This window comes from Erigeron canadensis, chromosome 4 (genome assembly GCF_010389155.1).
Source record: "Erigeron canadensis isolate Cc75 chromosome 4, C_canadensis_v1, whole genome shotgun sequence".
NCBI lineage: Eukaryota > Viridiplantae > Streptophyta > Magnoliopsida > Asterales > Asteraceae > Erigeron > Erigeron canadensis.
Window position 1 is genome coordinate 37943001 of NC_057764.1, and position 25383 is coordinate 37968383.

The window sequence follows — 25383 nt, forward strand, 5'->3', positions numbered from 1 at the left end:
TCACATATGCAATGCATGTAAAAAGGACAAGTCTAATGAAACATAAATCAATCGTGCATACACCTACAAGAAATGATCCAATAAACTCATGTTTGATTTGTTGTATCATATTAATCAAAACCGTCAAAAGTAACATTCTAACGTCGGCGTCTCCACACCAACTGATGTTTCCATAAAGAAACATGAAAAAGAGAGGTATGAATGCCTGGGGAAAAACTTGAACATAAAAAATAAAGTAACCCTGATGTCTAATTATAAGCTCGACTGGATCAAAACAGAATAAGAAATTGACGGGGATGAAAACAAAAGATGTTGAGTCAAACATGAAAGCTTACACTTATTGGCGTGCCAAGGTACCCATCCAACTTTTGCCAACCAGACAACAATATATAAAAAGAAATAAAGATACGAAGGGCGCATATGACTATATGAGAGATACCAAACAATTCTACTTAATAACATACGAATCCATAAAAGAAAGAAAAAGAAATATCATCCATGGCACCTAATAATCATGATGATAAGTAAAATACTACAAAGTCAGATCAATTCAAAAGATTGTTTCTATAATAATCTGCCCTTGGTCCATCATCATCGGATTCACTTGTTCTTTTTCCAAGAGGCTCCTCTTGGTCCGGATCCCTCATCATCATTTTTCTACAATATCAATCGAACAATTCGTTAATAGATAAATTAAACCTCAGTTGCCGGAAGCCCGGAAGACAATATGTATATATGTATACTATGTGTGTGTACATATCTATTACCAGATAAACAGTACCTTTGGTACTTTTGATTCTTCTTCTTCTATTTTTTCTTCTTCTTCTTCTTCTTCATCATCATCATCGTCTTCTCCTTCTTCAGAGTCTGAGTCTGGGTCATCAATTGCTTTGAACGAAACAGAACTACAATGAATTATTAATTCAGAATGAGAATATATTATTTAAAAAAAAAAAAAATCAGATTACAAACATTAAGAAGGAAAGATAGAATACTGACTTTGCCATAAACATGAAATGTGCATGTGCCCAATATCGTCTACAATCAATTCAAACCATAATAGCAACAACAATTAGGCGAGGTTTATACATTTTAAAATGGAAAAGTAATAAAAATAATAATAGTAATAATTATTAAAAAGCATACAGACACTTACTTGTCTTGGTAGGATAGATTTTTAAAATCAGCAGATGAGACTTTTATCAACTCCCTTCTAGGATCAAACTTCTTCTTTTTTTCTTCTTCCACTGCTTTTTGATTCATTCATGTATTATCATCATCAATCAATGTATATTAATTTAATTTAAACCTTCATCAATTTAATTAATTCAAATATAATAAAAAAAAAAACAAATTATGCACCTTTGTTCGCTATTCGTTTATCATCAGTTGACATTTTTCTTTTTCTTTACTTTCTGCAAAAATCAATTTATTTTTAATACAACAAAAATTAATTATAAACAAAAAAAAAAAAACCTCTGTCAATTAATTAAATAAAAACAAAAACAAGAGATAATAATGAAAAATATATTTATTTATGCACCTTCGTTCGTTATTTCTTATAGGAGGAAAGAAACGTCGTAGTTTAGGGTTGGGTTTTCTGCCCAACAATCATCAATTACATTGTGTTCTCGAGTTTATTTTTGATGGAAAAGAAAAGAAGTGAAATGAAGATAAAAGAAAGAAAATGAGATAAAACATATTTTATAATTTATGTTCTTAAGTTTTACATAAATGAAAAGGAAAGGAAGTGAAAATATATCTTTTTATGTTCTTGAGTTGAAAAGAAAAGAAATAATAAATGATAATTTGACAACTATACCCTTTTAAATATTTAAAGATGGTCAAACAAATATATTTTTTCTAGTTTAACATTTATAATAGCAAAACCTAAGCATTACCTCCAATCTTCTCTATTGATGTAGTAATAACTTTGGACACGCATTGGAATACTTGAACTCTTGAAGCTTAGAACACTCTTCAGCAATCAAAACTTAACTAGGCTCAACAAGTTTTTCATAAGGGGGCTGCAATTGTCAGTCAACCCGTTCACCAAAAACAGCAGCAATGCTGCATCACTAAAACAATGCCTGTTTCATCACCAAAACAACATAGCTAAAACCTCAGCAATTCTGCATTCCGTAGCAAAAACAGCAGCAAGATTGCACTATTTCAGCACGAAACAGCAGCAAAACTGCACTGTTTCAGCATCCAAATCAGCAGCAATTCTAATTATTTCAGCACCAAAAACAGCAGCAATAGTGCACTGTTGCAGCATAAAAAACAGCAGCGAACCTTCACTATTTCAGTACCAAAAACAGCAGCAAAACTGCACTATTTCAGCATAAAAACAGCAGCAATATTACAATGTTTCAGCACCAAAAACAGCAACAATTCATCATATTTCAGCACCAAAACAACCTATTTTTAGCACCTAAAACAGTTATAGAATGAAATGCATTGTAATCTAAATGGAAGAGGCAAAGAACAACAGTGATCGATCATTAAACTACAAAGGATTTTAGATTAATAATCCACTGAAGATTTGTAAGTTGGGTTTTGGTGTTCAAGGATCTTCAAATAAAAAGAAAAGTTTTCTTATCAAAAATAAATAAACTAAGAGTTTGTACTAGAAACGAGTTTGAGAAGATCTTTGAGATCGAAATACTTAGAGTAAATAAGAAAATAGTTAAAGATAATGTAAAATAGAATAAAATAACGTAAAAGCTTAATGAAATTGCAAATAAAAGTAAAGACACCAGAATTTTGTTGACGAGGAAAAACCCTTGATCCAGTTAAATGATCTTAGGTAAAAAAAACCCGAGAGGATGCAATCGACCCTCCAGTTATTCTTTAATTACGATATTTGTTTATGAATGATCGATTACAATGAAATGAATAATTGAATGAACTATGAAATGCTAATAAACTAAAGTATTGTTGTTGATGATTGCTGAATAAGTGTTGTAAAGGTGTGAGTGCAGATGAGAATGTTCGTCCCTTGTGCAGATCAATCTTCCTTCTATTTATAGAGCTAGACGTTGAACAGTATTTCCGAAATATCCGGGATCTTCCTTGAATTACTCTTCTTTGCTGACTTGACTTGCATGACCGTTGAGAACTTATTCTTCTTCAAGTAATTTTGTTTTCAATCCCGATTCTTGTGAACGAAGTGGTAGACTAGCCGTTGTGGCACGTTTTTAATATAAGACGCGTCTTTGACCTAATTCCTGCAAATAAAATATAATATATTAGACGTCTATTCGTTAGTTTGATCACAGATCTTGAAGATATCAAGATCCTTATATATCTGGATAACATTGATTTAAGGACTACATTTACCAATACAAGATCAAGGATCCTCTAATTTCATACAGCATTACGAAGTTATTATAAAAGGACTTAAACTGTAAAATATACTCAGGATCCTAGTAGTGGAAATTCTACCCCAAACAATTGTCCCCAAAACTTATATTTCATTGTAAATAAAGGTAAGTTTTTTAGTTCATTGTCGGCCACTGAAAATTTTATCAAATGTTTTACTTTTATATCTCCTTTTGTTCTCTTCCGCGACGCTGAGTAAAAGGCAAGTTATTTATTATCGATTTGCGATCCATTTTTTTTCTTTTCTATTTAATTCCATCAATTTTATCGATTCTATAATTAGATCTGATCTCTTTATTCTTAGGTTTTTGATACTGTTCTTGATAACTTCATAAATGGACAATGAAAACAAAAAGGTTGAGAAAAAGAGAAATAAGCATTCTGTGAAGGTTAGAAAACTTCTCAAACTAATGGAGATTCCAGCTACCGCCACGTTCACCGAACTGGTTTCCAGATTACCAGAAAATGTTACTTTTGGAAGCTTTGTTAAAGATATTTCTACGGTATAAATTATTTCTCATTATTTTTTTAGTCAGAATTATTTTATCGTATTCTTTTAAAATGTCAATTTATTATTTTTAGGCTATCGAGCATTTGATTCTTAGTTTTGGGAGGTCTTTAAATGAGTGGGAACTAGATATTGAAGTTCAGAAAAAAGTAGTCAAGGTTGAGAGAGCAAAAAATAATGACCTTTTAGTTGAGGTTGAAGGTTTAAACACCAAGATTGCTAAATTGAATTATGAATTTAGGGAATTTAAGAAGGAACAAGAGGAAAAGTTTAGAATTCATAAAGAAGAGGCCATTCTTAGTGCATCTATTGTTACTCTCAAGGACAGAATTGAAATGGCAAAAATTGCTAAGGGGATGGGTTGTGAACCAGAAGGTTGGAATATCAAAACATGAAAAAAATCTTGGCTAACTTGGTTATTAAGGAGGTTGAAAATTCTGCTGTCATATAAAGACTTTTTTTTGTACTCAGAAGACGTCGATAAAGCTACTCATGTAGATTTGAGTCATCGAAGTAGTGGTAACGTGGTATTGAAATTTTCAACTTATGTATTCATTTTATTCTTTTAAAAAGGTTGTATATAGTTAAGTGGAATCTGATCTGCGTTGTTATTTTGAGATTCTCGTTGCTCAAATCTTAGAATGTTACTATATGATAGTCTTAGTCCGGTGCAATCTACATGTGGAGCATTTAAGAAAAAGTTTAAGTATGATACAATTTATGAAAGAAATACCTTGAATATAATTTGTTGCTTTGTACGTATCGGACATCATAAAAGGGTGAGCTGATTCCTTGGTTTATTTGTTCCGTTATGATCTTTGATAATTAGTAGCTTGTGTTCCTTCTTTAGCTTTTCATCATTGTTTTGGAATTTGTGGATTATATTGTTGTTAAATCTCGTACGATTGTTGAGGTTGAGATCGAGGTTAATATTAATGTAGTTATGTGTTAGACATTATATATGATCGTTGGCACGTTATAGTTTGAGGAAGATATTGACTAATATCGGAATTTGTGGCTCATATTGTTGTTAAATCCGTATGATTAATGAGGTTGAGATCGAGTATATACTAATGTAGTTATGTGTTAGACATTATATATCATTGTTGGCAAGTTATAGTTTTAGGAGGATAGAGACTAATCTAAGCAATCTTTTATATGTAGAATAAACTATAATTGTAGTTCAATACAAATAGAAATGGAAAGGTGTTATTTATTTTTTGGGAGTAAATATATCTTAATTGTAGTTATAATTTATAATATAATATAATAGTTATCTTAGTTAAAAGTGTCGACTATATATATATATATTTATATTTATATATATATAATAAAAAGTCAAGAAAACTCAAAATTGAAAATTTAAAGAAATCGAAAGATATGATTGGTAAGAATTGATAGCATGATACTAGAGGTGGAATTATAAGAGTGCAAATCTAGAGTACACAAATTACACAATTAGATTTATCTCGAAATTTTAACTGTTAAGACCGTAAAAAAATTAAATTTTTTTATGCTAATTACAACTTTTCGAGTAACAAGAAAGAATCTCATCAAAAACCGACCCATCTTATGTAAGTGTGTAAAACCTTATCAATCAATTAAAAGTGACATCTAAACATGTTTGATATCTCAAAATATCAAACACCGTCAAATACGATATCGGGACCCAAAACATGTGGAAGACGGCATTGAGAGTTACTTATTTTTTATCTAAACATGTTTGATATCTCAAAATAGATAGTGGTCATTTAAGATGTAATTAAACTAGTCATACATACTAGATTTTGGACCCGTGTTCAACACTGAACACGAACTTACGACATTATCAATATTGAAATTTTAAAAAAATATGAATGGACAAATTACTTTTAGTATCTACCAATCTATATATAACAATGTTCTAAATTCTTTTATGGAGAAACAAGGACCGTTAGATGAGTCCAAACTTTTAGTTACAACCTTTAGATAAAAAAAATTAGATCATTACCAAATTTATTATTAAGTTTGCACAACATTAGTCCTTCTACTTTTATAATTAGTCAAATATAACAATTATGTATTTAATAAAGTTAAAATATATTATTTTAGACATATAAATTGGAATAATTTATTCAAAAAATATGGTAGCTTAAGAAAAAAAACCTTACGTACGAACCATATTATCGATATTTACAATTTGTGGCTTTTTAATATATTAACATGTTCGATTCTAAGTTAACATATATTCTCAATAAGATTTTATGGCAAATTAGAAATTTAATAATGGTACTAAGAATAGGAATCGAAATATCCATCTATATATTTATTAAAACAATAAGAATCTTAACCTTTTAAAGCCCTATTCAATATAAAGTTTTTTTTAAAATTTGCCACATAAGTTTTTATCCTATGTGTCATTATCACATTTTTTAACAATATTTATCCATTAAATATTAAATAAAAAAGATATTTATATACAAACTTAAAAAACCAAATCCCTTATATTTAAGAAACAAATCCCATATGCAAAAAAAAAAAATACTAAAACCGTATAAACTTACATATGAGTTTAAATTTTCTATATATCTTTTTTTTCCCCTGTAAAGGCAATATTCTTTATCTAACTTGGCAATATTCTTTATCTAACTTTTTTGATCTTGGATTTATTTTATCAAATCGTATATTATCAAAATAGTTTCATTGTAGGAATTTAACTATTTCTAACTAGATATAATGATATTACAATTCGATTCATTGAAGTTACGGGTTATGCCGGTTCATTTCTTTCACGGGTAGCAATTGTTTTAATAAAAACATGAGTTGTAATTACAATATACCTGATCAAATACGATATTTAGAGCAAATATGCAGCCACAAAATACTATTAATCTCATTTAAACTAATTTTCATTATCCAAGTAACACAACACCATTAGGTTTCTAAATATGTTCAACTAAGTTTAAATTTTTTTTGGTATTTAAATGTTTAACATCATATATATTATTGATTTCAATGTCAATATTAAAACTTTTATAAAATAAACTTGATATCCGTACATCATGCGGGTAAAAAACCTTGTATAATATATAATAATAATATAGGAACAAGTGCCCTGAAATATATGTAATTAATACCAAAAAGTTATAGTGTGCACGGACTATCAAGAACCTCTATTGTATTTACGAACTTAATAAAAATGTTCAAATCATGTAACATGGTATACGTGGCACCTCATATGAGTTGTCACGTACAAGTTTTTGATTGGTAGGTCATAGTTAATAACATAATTTGAACATTTTTACAAAGTTCGTGCATGCAATAAAGGTTTTAATGTTTTAAAAAAAACAAATAATATAAAAGAGAGTACTTAAAATTATCCTTAAAAAAATAGACTGTTGGATAGATTTCAATCAATAATTTATAGCCCTTAAATCACGTTAGTTATATTACACTATCTAACAAATAAATCATTATAAGTGTGACGAGTTGTAAACCTTCAGCTAGAGTCTAGAATCATATCAGTTAAATAACTTAACATTGTTCCCACGGGCCACTGTGACTTTCACATTTAACTTTTCATATTTAAGAGTTCATCTTATTTTAAAAATGTCATAAACAAATTATGTATTTGACACATACATAAATTTAATATATACTATAACTTAACCTCAATGACCAATTACATCTCTCGATTTTCTTAAATTAAGTTGTTAAGTATGTCGATTAAGTTAGGTTATTTTAAAATAAATACAATTAAATAACTTGAATTATGAATTATAGTAATAATTATAGTAAAAGTGTGTTAAAAAATTATTATAATAAACACAATATTAAATTAAAAGAATATAATTTTATAACATTGAACCCATATATTGTATTTTATCTGTTATAATTTTTTTATACAATATTTGCATGTGTTTTCTAAATTAATATGTGTTGCTTAAATTATTTTATGGAGAAACATGAACTGTTAGATAAATTATAACTTTTAATTATGACCCTTAGATTAAAATGATAATGTTATATTTAATTTTATTATTAAAAAAATACAACATTAGTTTTATACTTTATTAAAATAAACGAATTTATGATGTATCTTCTTACAAATATAGCATTTAAGTTGTTTCTAATTTTAGATTGTAAATTATTAATTTTGTTTTCATACATGAAACAAAATCAAATAAATATTAAGCTTTCCATCTATATTATGTGTAAAGAGTTCAAATTATTAATAAAATAAAATAATATAATATTTTAAATTTCTAAACATTTTATATTATATAACTCTAAAATCTTCTTTAACTCCTAATTGCTCTAAAATATAATTTTAATATAGTCATATAGAATAGACTTAATAACGTTATTATTTGGTACATTTAAGTTTTAAAAACGTCATGAGACAATTTGTGATCATAAATTTTCAACAACTTTTAATTATTTATATTTATCAATTTATGATATTATAAAACGCTAACTTCTCAATGATTATATATTTTTCTCGCGTATTACGCAGGACAATAGTATTAATATATTTTTACATTAAATTTGATTTATTTTTAGTTAATTAATTTATATATATATATATATATATGATATTAAGATATATCATGTAAGATATATATTATCTATCATTTTATTGAATATATATTACTTATTATACTATTGAATATATATTAGCTATTGTTTGGGGTAGAATTTTCACTACTAGGATCCTGAATGTATTTTACAGTTTAAGTCCTTTTATTTTAACTTTATAATACCGTATGAAATTAGAGGATCCTTGATCCTATATTAGTAAATATAATCGTTAAATTCAATGATTCCTGATATGTAAGGATTTTGATATCTTCAAGATCTATGATTGAACTAACGAATATACGTTTAGTATATTAGCTATTATTTGCAGGACTTAGGTCAAAGACGCGTCTTATATTAAAAACGTGCAACAACGGCTAGTCTACCACTTCATCCACAAGAATCGGGATTGAAAACAAAATTACTTGAAGAGGAATAATTCTCAACGGTCATACAAGTCAATTCAGCGAAGAAGAGTAATTCAAGGGAGATCCCGGATATTTCAGAAATATTGTTCAACGTCTAGCTCTATAAATAGAAGGAAGATTGATCTGCACAAGAGACGAACACACTCATTAGCACTCTCACTTCTACAACATTTACTCAGCAATCATCAACAACAACACTTTAGTTAATTAGCATTTCATTGTTCATTTAGTTTTTCATTTCGTTGTAATCAATTGTTCATAAACAAATATCATAATAAAAGAATAACTGGAGGGTCGATTGCATCCTCCCGGGGTTTTTTACCTAAGATCACTTAACTGGATCAAGGGTTTTTCCTCGTCAACAAAATTCCGGTGTCTTTACTTTTATTTGCATTTCGTTAAGCTTTATACATTATTTTGTTCTATTTTACATTATTTTCAACCGTTTTCTTATTTACTCAAAGTATTTCGATCTCAAAGGTCTTTACAAACTCGTTTTTATAAAAATGGTCAAACTATTAACCCTAACAAAAATTTACCATTTATTCACTTTAATCTCAATTTTTAAGTTTATTTCACTTCCAACATCATTTTGCTTTGTATACAAAAAGTGAAAACCAAAGGAAGTGTACCACTCATTCACTTTTATAGTAATCATCGACTTGATCAGATTAAAACTTGCATTAGTTCCATTCAAATTAGTGCGTTAAATACTTGATTAATGAAACTTCAATGTTCTGAATATCAAATATACTTCTAATCATCATACACAGATACATATTTCGTTAATATAAAAATACAATGTTTATGGAGTATTTTAACCATTTTATCTAGTTTAAAAGGAATTAGAAAGGCACCACACGATGCGGCAGTGTAATTAAGGCGACAGTGGTGGCGATGACGGAAGTCCCGGAGGTTGCTTAAAGGATGAAATGCCAACCTATATATCGTACATTAAAAATTTAACAGACTCAAGCTAATTATCTATCAAGCTAACGGAAGTCCTTATAAAAATGAAAAATGATTAATATACTTAAAATATTGACCTAATGATACGCCTAATGGCTTAGATTATTGACACATGTATCATGAAAATTTTCTCTTTAATCTTTAGCATTTATCATGCAATGTGTTATCATCTTATCTTATTATTAAATATATCTTTAAACACATCAATTAAACCTATCAATCATTATTATTCGTTGTTGTTGTTGATTGGTGTGGGAAAAAGTAAACAAGACAAGAGTTAAAACTCAAATTTAACCAACCAGAAGGACCATTTTGTGACAATAACTGTTTTCATTTTATACATATAATATATATATATATAAGGTAGAGATTTAGAAAAAAGGTTTGTTTTTTTATTTTTTTAGCTTGTTTCTTTTATTTTTTTATGTTTTTTTATTTTTTCATTTTTGTTTTAACTAATTCAATCCATAAAAAAAAAATTAAAAAAAAAAAATTTCTAACACGAATTAGTGAGTTATATATGTAAGAGTACGGTACGGGCTTCGCCCTTAAGGATATTAATAAGGGGTAGCTGATAGGAGTGATAGGTCATAGAGACTGATAGGTCATAGGGGGTGATCGGTGATGGGGTGATCTACCTAACGGGCTTCGCCCTTAGCTATCATGGCTCCGCCATAGTCTGAGAGGCTTTAACTAAACCTTCTCTCCTTAAAGTACCTTCTCATTTGATCTCTATCCAATATATATATATATTGGAATAATCATCCGTACTGCAGCAATACGGTACTGCCCCCTCACATCCATCTTCTCCACATGATCAAAATGAATTAATAAACTCCCCCCCCCCCCCCACACACACACACATTTTTCGTATAAGTACTATCCCCTTATATATTATGGGGAAAGTCACCATGCTTTTAACAACATCTACCTGGCTGTTGTTGCCCTCACATCCAAGGGGAGATAATTATTTGCTTATCACATAGGAAAATCAGGGGATGTTTGGTGAGAGCAAACAACATAATATATTTTCCCATATACTATAGGGTGCCCATATTGGTACTATTTTTTTCGATTATTGTATCACATTGTATAACTTTTATCGCAAATAGTACAAATGAACAATGTACAGAAGTAGATTTATAAATACGTGTGGTACTATTATCAATTACCTATATTATATAGCCAAAAAAACTCAATTCAGATCTTTGTATATAGAAAAGATTAGGTTAGGGTTTCGTTTATTTTCTTTCCCCAAATACTACATAAAAAATCCGACCCGACCAACATGGCGTCATACGACGAGAAGAAGACGAAGAAGACGTATTTTAGGAATAGGATCGATGGGGGGCGGCGAATAGAGCTGGAGGAGAAACATACGACGGAGTCTTCTCTTCTGAGGATTTTCTTCAAGCGATATCCGGGCGTGTTACCTATCAAAATCGAAACCAGCATCCTTGAAAAGGTTCTCGATTTCTGCGAGCGACGTGGGCAGATCAAAAAACTGTATGCCGTTCATGATGAAAACCTCCTCCAACAAGAGTTGAACCATTTCGATTCCAATTTCCGCAAACAGTACCAGAATCAAGATGATGCTATTGCTCTTGTTAAAGTACTTTCTTTTGCTCTTCCTTTTTATTGATTTTTGTTATTATTATTTGTTTATTTATTTTAACTTTATTATTATTATCTATATATATCTATATCTATATCTATGCTATATTATAAAGGAAAACCACCCGTCTAAATTTTAAGTTTCAACATTTGCTTTCTCAAAATGCCCCCTCTCTGTTCTATATTTATCTAAAACCTTTCTCTCATCAAATCTCAAACCAATCATTATTTTTACTCTCTTCTCCATACAGAGCAGGAAAATTTCACAAGGGGGCAAAATTGAACAAATTTTTTTTACTACTAACCAAAATACGAAGTACAATAAAACGTTCGAATTTTTAGTGATGGACATGCCCAAACACCTACAAGTTAAGAATGATAAATACATACGACTATACTATATGTCCATACCAACTAATACAAAAACCAACACTATGTCAAATATATTCAATATAGACTACAAACACTTTAACCAAACTGCCATCAACAAATTTCCTACTTTAGTCCAAATGCCCTTCTTGGAAACACATGGTTAACAGTAGTATCAAAACCTCAATTTCGCAAAACACCACCTGCACCTTAACCACTACCATACCAATCCAGTAGCCCATAATGCTTAGTAACCCAAAATGCCCAATACACACTTGTACAACCAAAAGAATACTACACAGATTTGATCTCTGTGCTTTTAACCTATCAAAAACCTTAGCAAAACAGCTACTAAAACTACCCATCATGATTAAGTGCAATAAGTTAATACATACTTACCTAAAAATTCCTTGGCAACGGACAACGACGACCCGTCATACTTTGATATTTCTTTATTATCACTTCATCAAGAACATCTTTAAACACTTCTTTCTCGATGTATGTAACCAAACAGTCATTCATCCACTGGTCTCCCATTTTGCTACGCAACCGAGTTTTCACAATCTTCATTGCTGAAAATACCCTTTCAACTGATGCTGTTGAGACGGGTAAAACCAAAGCCAATCTAATAAGCTTGTAAACAAGAAGATAATCAGATTCTTTATTCATCTCGATTAGTTTTATAGCAAGACATCCAATTCCCTTTAGATTGCTAAACTCAATACTAGACCTCATGTCATAAACAAAGGTTTCCAACTGGTTTGCTAGAACAACATGGTCTGTTTCTGTAAAATCTGAAGGATACAACTCAGCTAAACGAACCTACTTAGTCTTATTGAAAGATGAGAATGAATCACGAGGGTTTAAACAAGCCATACATTCCAGCAATTCTGTGGTGATCTCACTAAACCTGTTATTAAGTTCTTGAAGCATCCAATCTATCACGGTCATAAATATTTCAATCTGATAATGATGACAGTTTGTCACTTTATAAGCTACACGACGACTTCTTCCCGGAGCAACATACTCATCATCCATCTCTGGAATAGCAATGCTGTGCTTGTTACAAAATGAAGAAACTTCACTGAACAAGGATTCCCATTCTTGCTCCCGCATATTTTCTAACCTTGACTTTGCTATACGTACCAACTTCATAGCATTTACTATATCTTGATCTTTCCTCTGTAGTGCTAATGACAACTCGTTTGTGACACCAAGAATATTCTTCATCAACATCATACCAAAAGCACAATCAAAAGATTGACTCCAAACCAATAATTGAACGGCATCCACTCTTTGTTCAGCATTTCCACCTTCTTCAACAACAAATTCCAGTACTTCACGAACAGGAGCGAACAAGAGACCAATGTTTATCTAAAATAAACAATTTAAAATGTTACATAATATAACTAAATAACTTAAGAATAAGAAAAAAGAACATAATAATAATGTTTACCAATGTCTTATAATGAGAACCCCATCGTGTATCACATGGCCTTTGAATAGTGTACTCTTGATGTAACCCCTTACCACTTTCAATTTCACCAATATCCAATTCTTCAAGAACTTTTGCAGCTTGTTTCTCACGAACCATATCTCTACGCTTACATGAACCTCCAACAACATTAACCAACCTACTAATCATAGTAAAAAGTGAAGCTGTATCAAGATGATTCTTAGATACGGCAACAAGGACTAGTTGAAGTTGGTGTGCAAAGCAATGGACATAATAGGCAGAACTGTTATCCTTTAGTATTAAACTTTTAAAACCGTTTAACTCTCCTCGCATATTACTAGCTCCATCATATCCTTGCCCACGGATTCTTGACAAACTCAGCTGATGTTTCGTAAGTACTAAGTCTATTGCCTCTTTTAAGCACAAAGAGGTAGTGCTAGTGACATGTACAACCTCAAGAAAGTGTTCAATGACATAACCTGAAATTAAGAGGTTAAAAATAAATATAAGAATATACGTAAAGTTAGAATAAAAATTTGTTACTACCATTTTTCTACCTTTTTTATTTACATATCGAAGGACAACTGCTATTTGTTCTTTGCAAGAGGAATCACGACATTCATCAACCATAATAGAAAAATATTCATCCCCGATATCTTGAAGAATAACCTTTGTAGTTTCAAAAGCACAAGCATGAGTTAAGTCGATTTGAATTTTATTGGAGGATAATTTGTGATTTCCAGGTGCATTCTCCAATACAACTTTATTAATTTCTTCATTGTGATCAGCCAAAAACCGCAGCAACTCCAAAAAGTTACCTTTATTGTTTGAACTTTTACTCTCGTCATGACCTCGGAATGGTAATCCTTGATGTAAAGCAAATCGAGTACAACTGAGAGAAGCACGTAATCGAGTTTCATACTGATTTTTTTGTTCCTCAGAGTGCTTAGCAAAAGAATACCCAATGTGTTGGTTTGGATTCATTAAATCTTCACATGCCCGACGGGCTCGATTGTGAGCACTATTAACACCTCCAACATGAGTTTTTAATTTTTCCTTCTTTTTCCAATTATTAAAACCTCCGGTTGTGAAACAAGTGTCGGCACTCTCATCTACACCATCAGCACATAAATAACAAAATAAACAAAATGCAGCATCTTTTCTCACACTGTATTCTAACCACGTTTTATATAAAACAAACCACTCCGGGATAAATCGCCTTTTTGCTTGACCAACAACCTTTTGGGGTAATGTATGACCATGAGGTTGGCAAGGACCTCTTTGCAAGTACGCTCTTCTAACTTTATCACGATCATTCGGATTAAACATAGATATCCTTTTTCTATCTGAAGGATCCGCTGGAAGTTCATTTAAATTAAGTTCTTCACGGACCCTTTTTGAACTTTCGAGGATATTTGTGATGTCTTGAAAAACTGGTTTTCTCACTAAAATTTTATCCATATCTTCTGTTTACATTCAACAATAATCATATTGTAACATATATATATATATAATATATATATATATATATATTATATGATTAAACTCATAAGTATGTAAATGTGTATGAAAGAATCTATAGAGTAATAACAGAAAGAATGAATATATTCAGTCAAGAATTACTACAGGTCTACACTTAAATAAACCCCAAAAATTCTAGGGCAGTGAATTAATCAAAATTCCTAACAAATAGAAACCCTAAATTTAACAATATAAAACTTACCTTGATAGATGATAATTATTGGTTATCTCACAATACTACCAGGAGTCCAGGACCGATCAATATGGCATCTAATTTAATAAAAATGAGCATTATTCATGGAGGGAATAATTTGTGGACGGGTCATGGGTGAATTGGGGATTTGAGAGTGAGTGAGTAACATGAGTTTGTTTTTTTTTTTTTGGTGGGTGAGACTGTCGTGAGGCATAGAAGAAAGGGGAAGATTGTTTTGTGCTTTTTTTATAATAGCAAATTACCATTAAACCCTTAAAAATTTTTTTTTTTTTTCTCAAAAGTTGAGGGTGGGCATCTGCCCCCCTTGCCCCCTGACTGATACCGCCTCTGTCTCCATAAATCATTTATTTCTTTAATTCATTTAAAATCTTTTATTATCGATAAATTATAAAAATTATATCGGTGTTCTTAAAATTTCATGCTCTTTCATTAGAGATGTCATTCGTTTCGACGAATTTTTAACTTCTAGGGCGGAGCCCGGACGGCTAAGACATTTGGCTATCACACTTTATGACCTATCTTCTTTCTATGACCTATCATACTCTATGACCTATCACCCTCATCATCTCATCGCCGCAACGTGCGGGTACTTTGTCTCGTACTATATAACTTGTTTAACATTTTAAGTTTCTAACATTTCATCAAAACCAAATTGCATCAATAACTTACACTACTCGCCATTATCGCCACAGCCACCACCACCACCCGTCACCATTGCCGCCGTCCCATTACATCACGACCATCGTCGCCACCTTCACCGCCGCTGCAACGCACTGGTACCCTTCTATTATTATTGATGTTTGTAGTTGTTGACATTTTGTTTAATTTTATATTTACTAAAGGGGGTTGGAAGGAAATGGTAATCACGCTAAAAGAAGGAGCTTGTATCATTGTGTGTATAATGTGTGTATGTGTGTATATATATATATGTCTGGCTAAAGTTAAGTTGTATATTAGTATTTCTTAAACTATTACTAACATACATTAAAGTGTTAACTAATAGTAAGAAAGAATCTCCTCAGTGCCGCCTTCCGCGGGTTTTGAGCCCCAATATCTCTTCGGGGAGGTTAAGATGTAGGCAGACCTTACCTCCACCTAAGTAGAGAGGCTACCTAAGTAGAGAGGCTGCTTTCCACATTATACCTAAATGGTAGAAAAGGCCCTCCAACCTTTGCATGGGATGAGGATCGAACCCATGACCTCTGTCTCCAGAGGCGAGGGTGTTTACCACTGATTTAAACCATGCTGCTTTTAAAGTGTTAACTAATCTATATGTTATTAGTAACTATAGAGTATTAACATACATCTTACTATCTTAGCTAACAATTACATACGCGTTGATAGGAAAAGAAATTGTTAAGTTGTACGTTAGGAATATTTAAGCCGCATATTAGTGCTTAAGTGCTTCACACTATACGACACTTTGCTTGGGTTCAGTATTACCTAGGGTTGGTGGGTGGGTGTATGAGAGTGTGTTAAGCCGCATATTAGTGCTTTCAGTTCCATTATTCTCATTGTATGTATGTTTTGTAGTAGTATATGATTGTTGTTGAATTTTGCTGCTTTTATATTCTCAGGCTGCTGCCAGGTTGGACATAAAAAGCCTGTATGACGTGTTGTTTGAAGATGTTGTTGACATGATCGATAAAAAGACTGCTCAAGAAATTGACAACATCTTCACCATACGTTATAATGGTGATGATCATCGGCTTAGAATCATGGAACACGTTCTGGACACTATATTACCGGATTGGGCTTGGAAAGAAGTCGTGTAGCTACCCCTCCTTCTCAAGTATTTATAGTGCTCCGTCTATATCTTTAATGACTTGTCTAGACTCTTGTTGTGATGATGGTGACACTAATCACATACAACCCACCCTTTTTAATGTTGGATTTCTTTACTGTATTACCTAGCACAAGCTGCTTCTGTACTGTGTTTTAGTGTTTTGTCAATCTTATCATCTTAAACCTATTACACATTTTGGTCTTCTATGTGCAACTGCAATTTATTCACAACAATAAGTGTTATTCTGAATGAATGAAATTAAGTTTGATTGCCCCGTGTAGCTTGCACACACCAGAGAATACAGATGAGATGAGAAAAAACACCTCCTCTGAGTGTACGTCAATACAAGGTCCATCACTTAATTCCAGTACTTGTTTCAGGTTAGTTGGAATTGGTTGTAGTATAACCGTTATACGAGCCTAAGCCTGCTCTGAACTAAACTCGGCCCCTGTAGAATATCATTGGTATAACTCGTTTCAGATAAGATGAGAAACACCACCACCTATGACTCAAAGGGTATGAGACCTTTTTTCGTGTGTCCATGGATTGATTCCAGTACCAAGTCAATTGTAAATTTGGTTATTTGAGGCAGTAAGGTTTGTAAAGTTTCAATATTTTTCCCATTGTAACTTTGTAACTGCTATACTTATAAATTTGTTTTAGTATAAGCAACCCTTGTATTCATGCCGTGATAGAATATTGTTGACAATAGGTAACATGTGTGTGCCCACATGTGACCACATAAATGGGGCAAAAGTTTAGTATGTTCATATATAAACACATGAACATCATTACATCTAGTAGGTTTATTTATATTGTTGTTCTACAGAGTACATTGTCTGTTGATTGATAAAGGTGCAAGTAAGTTGCTACTTAATGGACTTATACCTCTTTGCTGTAGTCTGTTGATATGAAAAGTTGCATCTTAGTTAGGATTTTAGACATGCAACTTTTTAAATTACTAGTTGGTGTGATTTATGTAATGGGTTTTGGCTATTAAAATGAAATATTGAATATTGATAGCTTAAATGAAGGTTCGACAATTGTCATAAAAAGCCTGTATGACCTCTTGTTTGAAGATGTTGTTCACATGATCGATCACAAGACTCCTCAAGAAATTGAGAACATCTTCACCATACGTTATAATGGTGATGATCATCGGCTTAGAGTCATGGACGCTGCACTACCTGATTGGGCTTGGAAAGACGTCGTGTAGCTACTCCTCCCCCTCAGGTGTTTATATCGCTTGATCTATGTTTAATGACTTGTCATAGACTCTAGTTTGTGTTATCAAGTGTATCTATTGCAACAAATAAGCTTTTGACCCTGTGACGCAATAAGTTTGAAGCATATCCTTGCTCTAGAATTAGTAAAAAGGCTTAGGGAGAATCAGTCTGCCCTTTTCCTGCTTCTGTGCCGATCAGGTCAATTACCAGCAAAATTGAGGTTGGTTTGTGGGGATTTGATCATTCATGGCTTCAGATAGAAAACTTAGGTTGTCAACTTAGAGTCATGACGCTAATTTCCCTATTTACCCAATGTGCCTTGGTACTTGAAACCATTTCAAAACTGCTAAGTGGTAGTTTACCCAGCCTCGGGAACTAGAGATAGAAGAACATCGGTATGTTGCTTGTTTTAATTCTCTGTTATGTACAATGCTTTAGGATTACAAAAGACATGGGTGTTCCTGTTTTTAGTATTCAACTACTCATATTAATGCTTTGGATTGAACTAAGTGGATAGCTAATAGCCATATATTTGTTGCTCCAAAATATATGGTGACACGAATTACATTTTACTTACTATGTTCTGGTTTTAGTGTTCTTGTTTTTAGTATTCAACTACTTATATGTTCTGTTGCTCCAAAATATAGAACCTACGCATCTTGTTTGAAGAAGTTCACATGTTCGACAAAAGACTCCTCAAGAAATGGCGCCGTACGTTATAATGGTGATGATGAACTGCTTGAGGATACGGAACACGTCAGACAGTCAGAGAGACTGCAACACCCCATTGGGCTTGGAAAGAAGTCATGTAGGCCTCCACTCTTGATCAAGTATTTAGAGTTAATTGCAAAATTGGTCCCTGTGGTTTACACACTTTAGCAATGGGGTCCCTTTTTAAGTATCGTTCCAATGGGGGTCCCTGTTTTGAGAATTTTTTGCAAGATTGGTCCCTTTCTAACAGAACCGTTAGTGAATGTCGTCAAGTCTTAACAGAAGGGACCATCCTTGCTAGTAAACTCAGAAAGGACCCTCATTTCTTAAATGAAAAAACCATAGTGACCAATCTTACAACTAACAACTTGATATCTTTTTGATTTAACTTAAGAGATTGTAACATACAATTGTCTGTGTCAAATTCCTAATTAGTAAACTTATGTATACTCAAAAATTTTAATAATGGAGATGTACTTCGTGTAATCTTTTTTACTTTGAAAAATAATTGATATACAAACTTTTATTATTATTTATAGTGACGAAATTAGATGTTGTATGTTTGAAATTTGATATTACCAAAAAGTAAACTTGTTCAAATAAATATAATTACTATATATGGTTTTTTAGTTCTCTGTGTAACATGTAAAACATTTATGAAGTTGGTAGATTAATAAATATTAATTAATAAATATATAGTTTATTTTAATATAAATCATAACAAACTTTTTAATATGTTTTTTTTATATATCGAGTAATACAGTTTGTTATTTTAAGACATGAAGATAAATTATGTGGATTTGATTATCATCAACAATTGAAGCATTTTATAAGTTTTAGAATATTTTTGTAGAAATATGTTTCTAATAGTTTAACTATCAATCATCATGAAAAGCTAAAGTATGTTAATAGTTATATTTAAATTAAGTATTTATTAATTTTCATTCTTTTATAGGAAAGTTAAAAAGTATATTGTATGTTAGTGATGTTAGGCTATCTCCAATGGGGATGCCTTTTGGTGCTCTTAGGTGCTCTTGGATATCCTTTGCCGTTGAAGCTTGTCCAAACTAAGGATTTTTTGAAGGATGTCCTTACCTAAGGGCATGCCCTTACTTGTCTTTACCATATATTGTATATTTTTGTTTTTAGTCGAAGGTAAAGAATATGTAAGGATGTTTATATGGTTGGAGATAAAATTATAGGATATGAAGGATTTATAAGGATATGTAAGGATTTGTAAGGAAATGATGTGGCAGCTCAAGGACGCCTAAGGGCGTCCGTAGCATTGGAGATAGCCTTACAATTTCTTGAATTAAATCAAAAAAAAATATCAACTTCTTAATTGCAAAATTGGTCCTTATGGTTTTTCTATTTTAGCAATGGGGGTCCTTCTTGAGTTTACTAGCAATGATGGTCCCTTCTGTTAAGACTTGACGACACCCACTAACGGTCCTGTTAAAAAGGGACCAATCTTGCAAAAAATTCTCAAAATAGGGACCCCCATTGCAACGATACTTAAAAAGGGACCCCATTGCTAAAGTGTGTAAACCACAGAGACCAATTTTGCAATTAACTCAAGTATTTATATTGCTCATTTTAGCTTAAATTGTTGTCCTGACTCTAGTACTTGTGATGATATATGGTGACGAGAGGAAGAGTATTTAAGAATCCACAAATAAAAAAGAACTTAAGAACCATTCTGGACCACTCATTTTTTTTTTCTTTTTCTCTTTCTTCAATTAAATAATAAAATTCACCCAAATCATTCAAAATATTTTATCTCACAAACTGTAAATCATTAGACGAAATAAAAACCATGGGTAGTCTTAAAATTTCGTCCTCTTTCATTAGAGATCCAATTCAATATAATTTTGACGACTTTTTTATTTTCGTTTTTTTTTCTTGTACTTGTGTATCTACACATATGTAGGATTATTGTTTTCACATGTAAATTAGTAAATGAACATATGTACACAACAATGAAGGTTAAGGGCGGAGCTCGTCGGTCCATGGCGGAGCCATAGCGGCTAAGGGCGGAGCCCGTTAGGTAGATCACCCATCACCGGTCACCCCCTATGACCTAATCACCCTCTATGACCTATCAATCTATGACCTATCACCCTCTATGACCTATCACCCCCACTAGCTTTGGTTTATGAATATCCTTAAGGGCGAAGGTTGTTCCGAATCATAATTTTTTGTTCAACCTACACATGTGTAAGTTCAATCTACACATATGTAAGTTAGTGTAAGTACAACAAAAAAACAAAAATTAAAAAGTCGTCAAAAGTATATCGAATTGGATCTCTAATGAAAGAGGACGAAATTATAAGACTACACATGCTTTTTGTTTCGTCTAACGATTTACGGTTTGTGAGATAAAACATTTTGAATGATTTGGGTGAATTTTATTATTTGGAAAGAATGTGTGGTCTAGAATGGTTCTTGAGTTTCTCAAAATAACTCACCCCATGGTGACAATAATTACATATTATTTACATACAACCCGCCCTTTTAATATTGGATTGGTTATACAGGCCGACCTGCTCTTAATTAAACTCGGCCCTTATGGTATAACTAGTTCCAGGCTTAATGATCCCAACTTGAGGCTAGACACCTATATCCATTATTAATTAGGCATGAACTTTTGTTTAATTTGTGAAAGAATTGAAATTTAGGCAATGGAGAAGAAGAAGATGCATTTAGAAGTTTGAAGGAGTTGAGTATTTAGTTATGTTGAAATTGGAACTTTGATACTTGCGTGGTTATTTTGCATAAAAAAAATGAAGCATCTTTTAAGTTCAGGATGTTTGTTTGCGAGCTTCAACTGAATAGACTTATCTCAGACATAGCTTAAGGTTGCTTTAAATAGAATGTATGACCTGTAAATATCAATTGGGTTATTCGATGAAGATTCGTTACATATAAAATCTTTATCTTTTTAATCAATAAATAAACTAGGTATGTTGGGTTTGTTACTTTGTTGAATCGTTGTTCGTTATGTTATTCTTAGTAGACATTTGGGCCGAAAGGAATATAAGCATATAGTCTAGGCCCATAACAAAAGCCTTTTGACAAACCCTAATGCTGGTCTTCCTCTATAAATACAATCAAATAAACCTTTTTATTCAACCCGCCAGTAGTCCTTCCTTTTTATTTTAGATTTGATAGCAGCCTTTCATTTTCGCAATTTTTGATACATATTCATTTATTATTATTAAATCTAAATTTTTCTATCGATCTATTTTTGTTGTTGGCTGATGATTAAACAGAAAAATAAAGACAAGCATATGTCTGAATCTTTACTATGTTGTTAAATCTAATCTTCTCTATGAAGCCATCTTCTTTTCTTTTCTCTTTTTCTTTTTTTTTTTTTATTTAATGGGGGTTTCAAGTGATGATCAATTTGCATAGTTCAAATGATTAATTATTTTATGATTATAAATCTTTCTTATAGTCTTTCGCTCCTATCTGATGTTACCCTCCCTTCATAGTCTTTTACGTTTTTCAACATTGACTATCTAAAGTTTTTTAGTATATTTTCTATATATATATATGTTTAGTAGAATTTGAGAGATTCAAATGATGAGTAATTATTTCATGGTTCAAATGAAAATATTTCTGTGATTATAAATATTGTATTTTCTTTCACTTTTGTCTGATGACCTCTCTATGGTTCTTATTATTTTCGTTGAAACTTTCAATTTTTTCTTAATTTTGCTCTTCCAATTTTTTTGTTGTATCTTTAGTTTATTGAATTGAAATCTTTTTTAGTATTGAAAACAAAAATAGGGGGATGATGATGACATCATGTGATAAGGTCTCGTTCGTCGTAATGGTGAGATTTAAATCTTACCTTGCCGACCATCCTGTTATATCACCACCCATAAACTGAGTCCCCATTTTAGTTTTTCCTACTTGCTACTCGTAACTAAGAGAAAATTACAATGCTAAAACATTTTAGAGAAATTTACATTTTTTTCTCCCAACTTAATTACATTTCCAGTGGGTTTCACATGGTATAAGAATTAGGGATAAAGATATGTGAGTGTAACCAATTATGACCAAAGGGTTAGGTAATATAACTAACTATTTGATTAGCTATGTAGTTTAACTAACTTTGTTTTTTGGGTTATCCAATGTAAGCAATTGGATGTAAAACAAGTTGTCGGGTACCACCTAAAATTGAAAAAAAACACAAAACTTTAGTTATGAAAGCTGCAATTTTTTTAGTTTGAGACTAAAAGTACAAAAGTTGACAACTTGGGGTACTAAGAGTGTAATTTTCTCTAAATGTGTTTTTTTTTCAGTTTTGGTACCACGTTCATATGACGTTAATTTTTTTCGTTAACGCCCTCACGTGACAAACATGTGAGGGTTATTATATTTTTCATTTTTGGTATCTCAGGTTGTCAATTTTTTCATTTTTGATACCTCAAGTTGTCAATTTTTTTATTCACTTTTGATAAACATATTTTTATCACACTCTCCAATCTTTATCTCACATATTAGCATCTATTAAACAACACACGCTCAAAAGTCAACACACATGATTTTTTTTGTTTACGGCTTTTAAAAAAACACCCAATGGTGTGTATCCATTCTTGAAATATTATATGTTGTTGGTGTAATTACGGGTGATGGTGGAAGAACTGAATGCATTAGTGAAACGATGGCCAGAAAAAACTCATGTCGCTGGAATACGTACCCACCATCGATCTTTTTTCTTCATATTATTGAAAACTCTCTCACCCCTAAATTACCCTATTCTTCGATCAGAATATGTTACAAACGAAATTTGATTGGAATCTGGTACAAACGAGATCTGAACGGAATTTGTTACAGATGAATATATTTGCTACAAACGAGATTAGATCGAGATATCTAGCTAAGGTGGAGGTCGTGGTGCCTGGTGGGAAAGAAATAGTCGGTAATCCTTTTTGGTGGTGTATGATTCATATAAGAGATTTGAATTTATTTACGCATGTTTATGTATTGGATTTGGTATGGTATATAGATATAAGTATACATGGATATATGGATGATCGCAATGTGTGTTGATTTTTGAGTGTTTGTTGTTTGATAGATGCTCATGTGTGAGATGAAAATTAGAGAGTATAATAAAAATATGTTGTCTACTTGAGGTACCAAAAGTGAAAAATTTGACAATTTGAGGTATCAAAAGTGTAATTTTTTCAAAAAGAGGGGGGTCAAAAGACTAAAATACCCCTCACGTGTTTGTCACGTGAGGGTGTTAACGGAAAAAATTAACTCCATATGTACGTGGTACCAAAACTGAAAAAAAATACAAAACTTTAGATATATTTTTTAAGTTGGAGACTAAAAATGCAAAACCTCAATATCAGCAATCGGAATGCCACTAGTAAATTTTTAAATAGTAGAAATAGAGGGCGGAGTCTTTACTTCCAGCTCATCCGACACGATGAATGTTGATTGTTTTTCTATAAAATTACCTGGACTTTTATTTTTCTCATAAATAGGTAAAAAGTCAGTTACATGGAGATAAGTAGATGCAAGCTTCGGGTCAAGTAACATCCTCAGACTTCAAATACTTGCCAACTCCCAGACTTGAAACACTATTGTACACATTATCTATAGCCACTGGTGATGAATTACCCCCTCTTGTTAACCGTATTACAGCACCCAATGGGATGGTTAGGAAGCTACAGAGCATTTCCATAAAAAAAATTCTCTACTTGTGCACATAAAACCTTGTTGGTTGATTTTTGTACAACTAATTTCACCGTTTTAGGCTGCGCAGAGCTGGATTTTGTTAAACATGATGAAGACGAGTATAGTTCACTTCCTCCGATCACCAGGCTCGTCAGAGCATTCTTTGTCACTAATGACCACTTAAGTAGATTTGTAAAATGTAATAATACAATAATTTAGTGACATGTTAAAATCCACATTAGTCTTATAATGAAATCTATACATTGAAACTAAATACTTACCTCGTCCAAACCAAAATTCATGGATCTTTCATCTAAGAAATCAGTGTATTCAACGCCAAGGGTATCAAGGAACTCAAAACTTTTATCAAGCACGAAAGGTGTGATAGTGAGATCGTCGGTGATAAAGAATGACACCTTGTTTTTTTACCAAGATTGCACCACCACGACTTCCATTAATGTTACCATCGGTGACATTTAGATCAAGTTTCAGCTTTTGACAAAGAGCAGCGGATGAATTCACTGGATTAACCAGCGCATCTCTACTCGTGGCACTAGAGAAAAGCCCAACATCAAGATTCAAAACACTTTGATACAGAGAAGTCAAGCTACTAATTTTTGTACTGCTTTTTGAGTCCGTGTGCTTGCTTGAGAGTCTTGTGATTGTTCCCAGTGGCAAAGTTAGAAAGCTAAAGAGGATTTCAACAAAATCTTTCCCTGCTTCTGCAAACATTACCTTGTTCTTCCTTTGGTCAATGAACACTTTTATCTGAACCGTGTTTACATTGCTTCCCATCGTCCCTGATTAAGTTCAAGTCATCCATATAGATTATTATTTAAAATTGCTATAAATGAAGTGAATAGAATTGAAATATGTTTTGATTTTCTATATAACCCAAATGATCAATTTAGCAATTGAGTATACTGAAACTAAGATAGACCAAGTA

The 25383-nt window shown here is 31.8% G+C and overlaps 2 protein-coding genes and 3 non-coding genes across 8 annotated transcripts; 4 read left to right on the plus strand and 1 right to left on the minus strand.

The window, feature by feature from the left end:
* Positions 1 to 312: 312 nt before the first annotated feature.
* Positions 313 to 2054, minus strand: LOC122598395 (nucleosome assembly protein 1;2-like). 4 transcript variants are annotated; one of them, XM_043770991.1, is made up of 6 exons: positions 1902 to 2054; positions 1363 to 1415; positions 1157 to 1250; positions 1000 to 1038; positions 782 to 905; positions 313 to 657 (listed from the first exon to the last, which is right to left on the minus strand). In XM_043770991.1, exons 2-6 carry the CDS (start codon positions 1394 to 1396, stop codon positions 601 to 603), a joined length of 348 nt encoding a protein of 115 aa, XP_043626926.1. In that variant the 5' UTR covers positions 1397 to 1415; positions 1902 to 2054; the 3' UTR covers positions 313 to 600. The 4 variants fall into 4 exon arrangements, with proteins under 4 accessions (XP_043626926.1, XP_043626928.1, XP_043626925.1 ...); XM_043770993.1 differs by having other exon boundaries at positions 1157 to 1247; positions 1902 to 2052; XM_043770990.1 differs by lacking the exon at positions 1902 to 2054 and adding an exon at positions 1544 to 1722.
* An 8986-nt stretch (positions 2055 to 11040) lies between these two features.
* Positions 11041 to 17036, plus strand: LOC122598568. Its single transcript, XM_043771161.1, has 2 exons — positions 11041 to 11458; positions 16598 to 17036. The coding sequence occupies exons 1-2, from the start codon at positions 11135 to 11137 to the stop codon at positions 16793 to 16795; spliced, it is 522 nt and encodes a 173-aa protein (XP_043627096.1). The 5' UTR covers positions 11041 to 11134; the 3' UTR covers positions 16796 to 17036.
* A 5092-nt stretch (positions 17037 to 22128) lies between these two features.
* LOC122598725 lies at positions 22129 to 22226 on the plus strand. Its single transcript, XR_006323714.1, has one exon. It is a non-coding gene; the product is annotated as a small nucleolar RNA snR60/Z15/Z230/Z193/J17 (small nucleolar RNA).
* Positions 22227 to 22316: 90 nt separating this feature from the next.
* Positions 22317 to 22413, plus strand: LOC122598726. The gene has a single exon (XR_006323715.1). It is a non-coding gene; the product is annotated as a small nucleolar RNA snR60/Z15/Z230/Z193/J17 (small nucleolar RNA).
* Positions 22414 to 22537: 124 nt separating this feature from the next.
* Positions 22538 to 22642, plus strand: LOC122598727. Its single transcript, XR_006323716.1, has one exon. It is a non-coding gene; the product is annotated as a small nucleolar RNA Z43 (small nucleolar RNA).
* The last annotated feature ends 2741 nt before the right edge of the window (positions 22643 to 25383 follow it).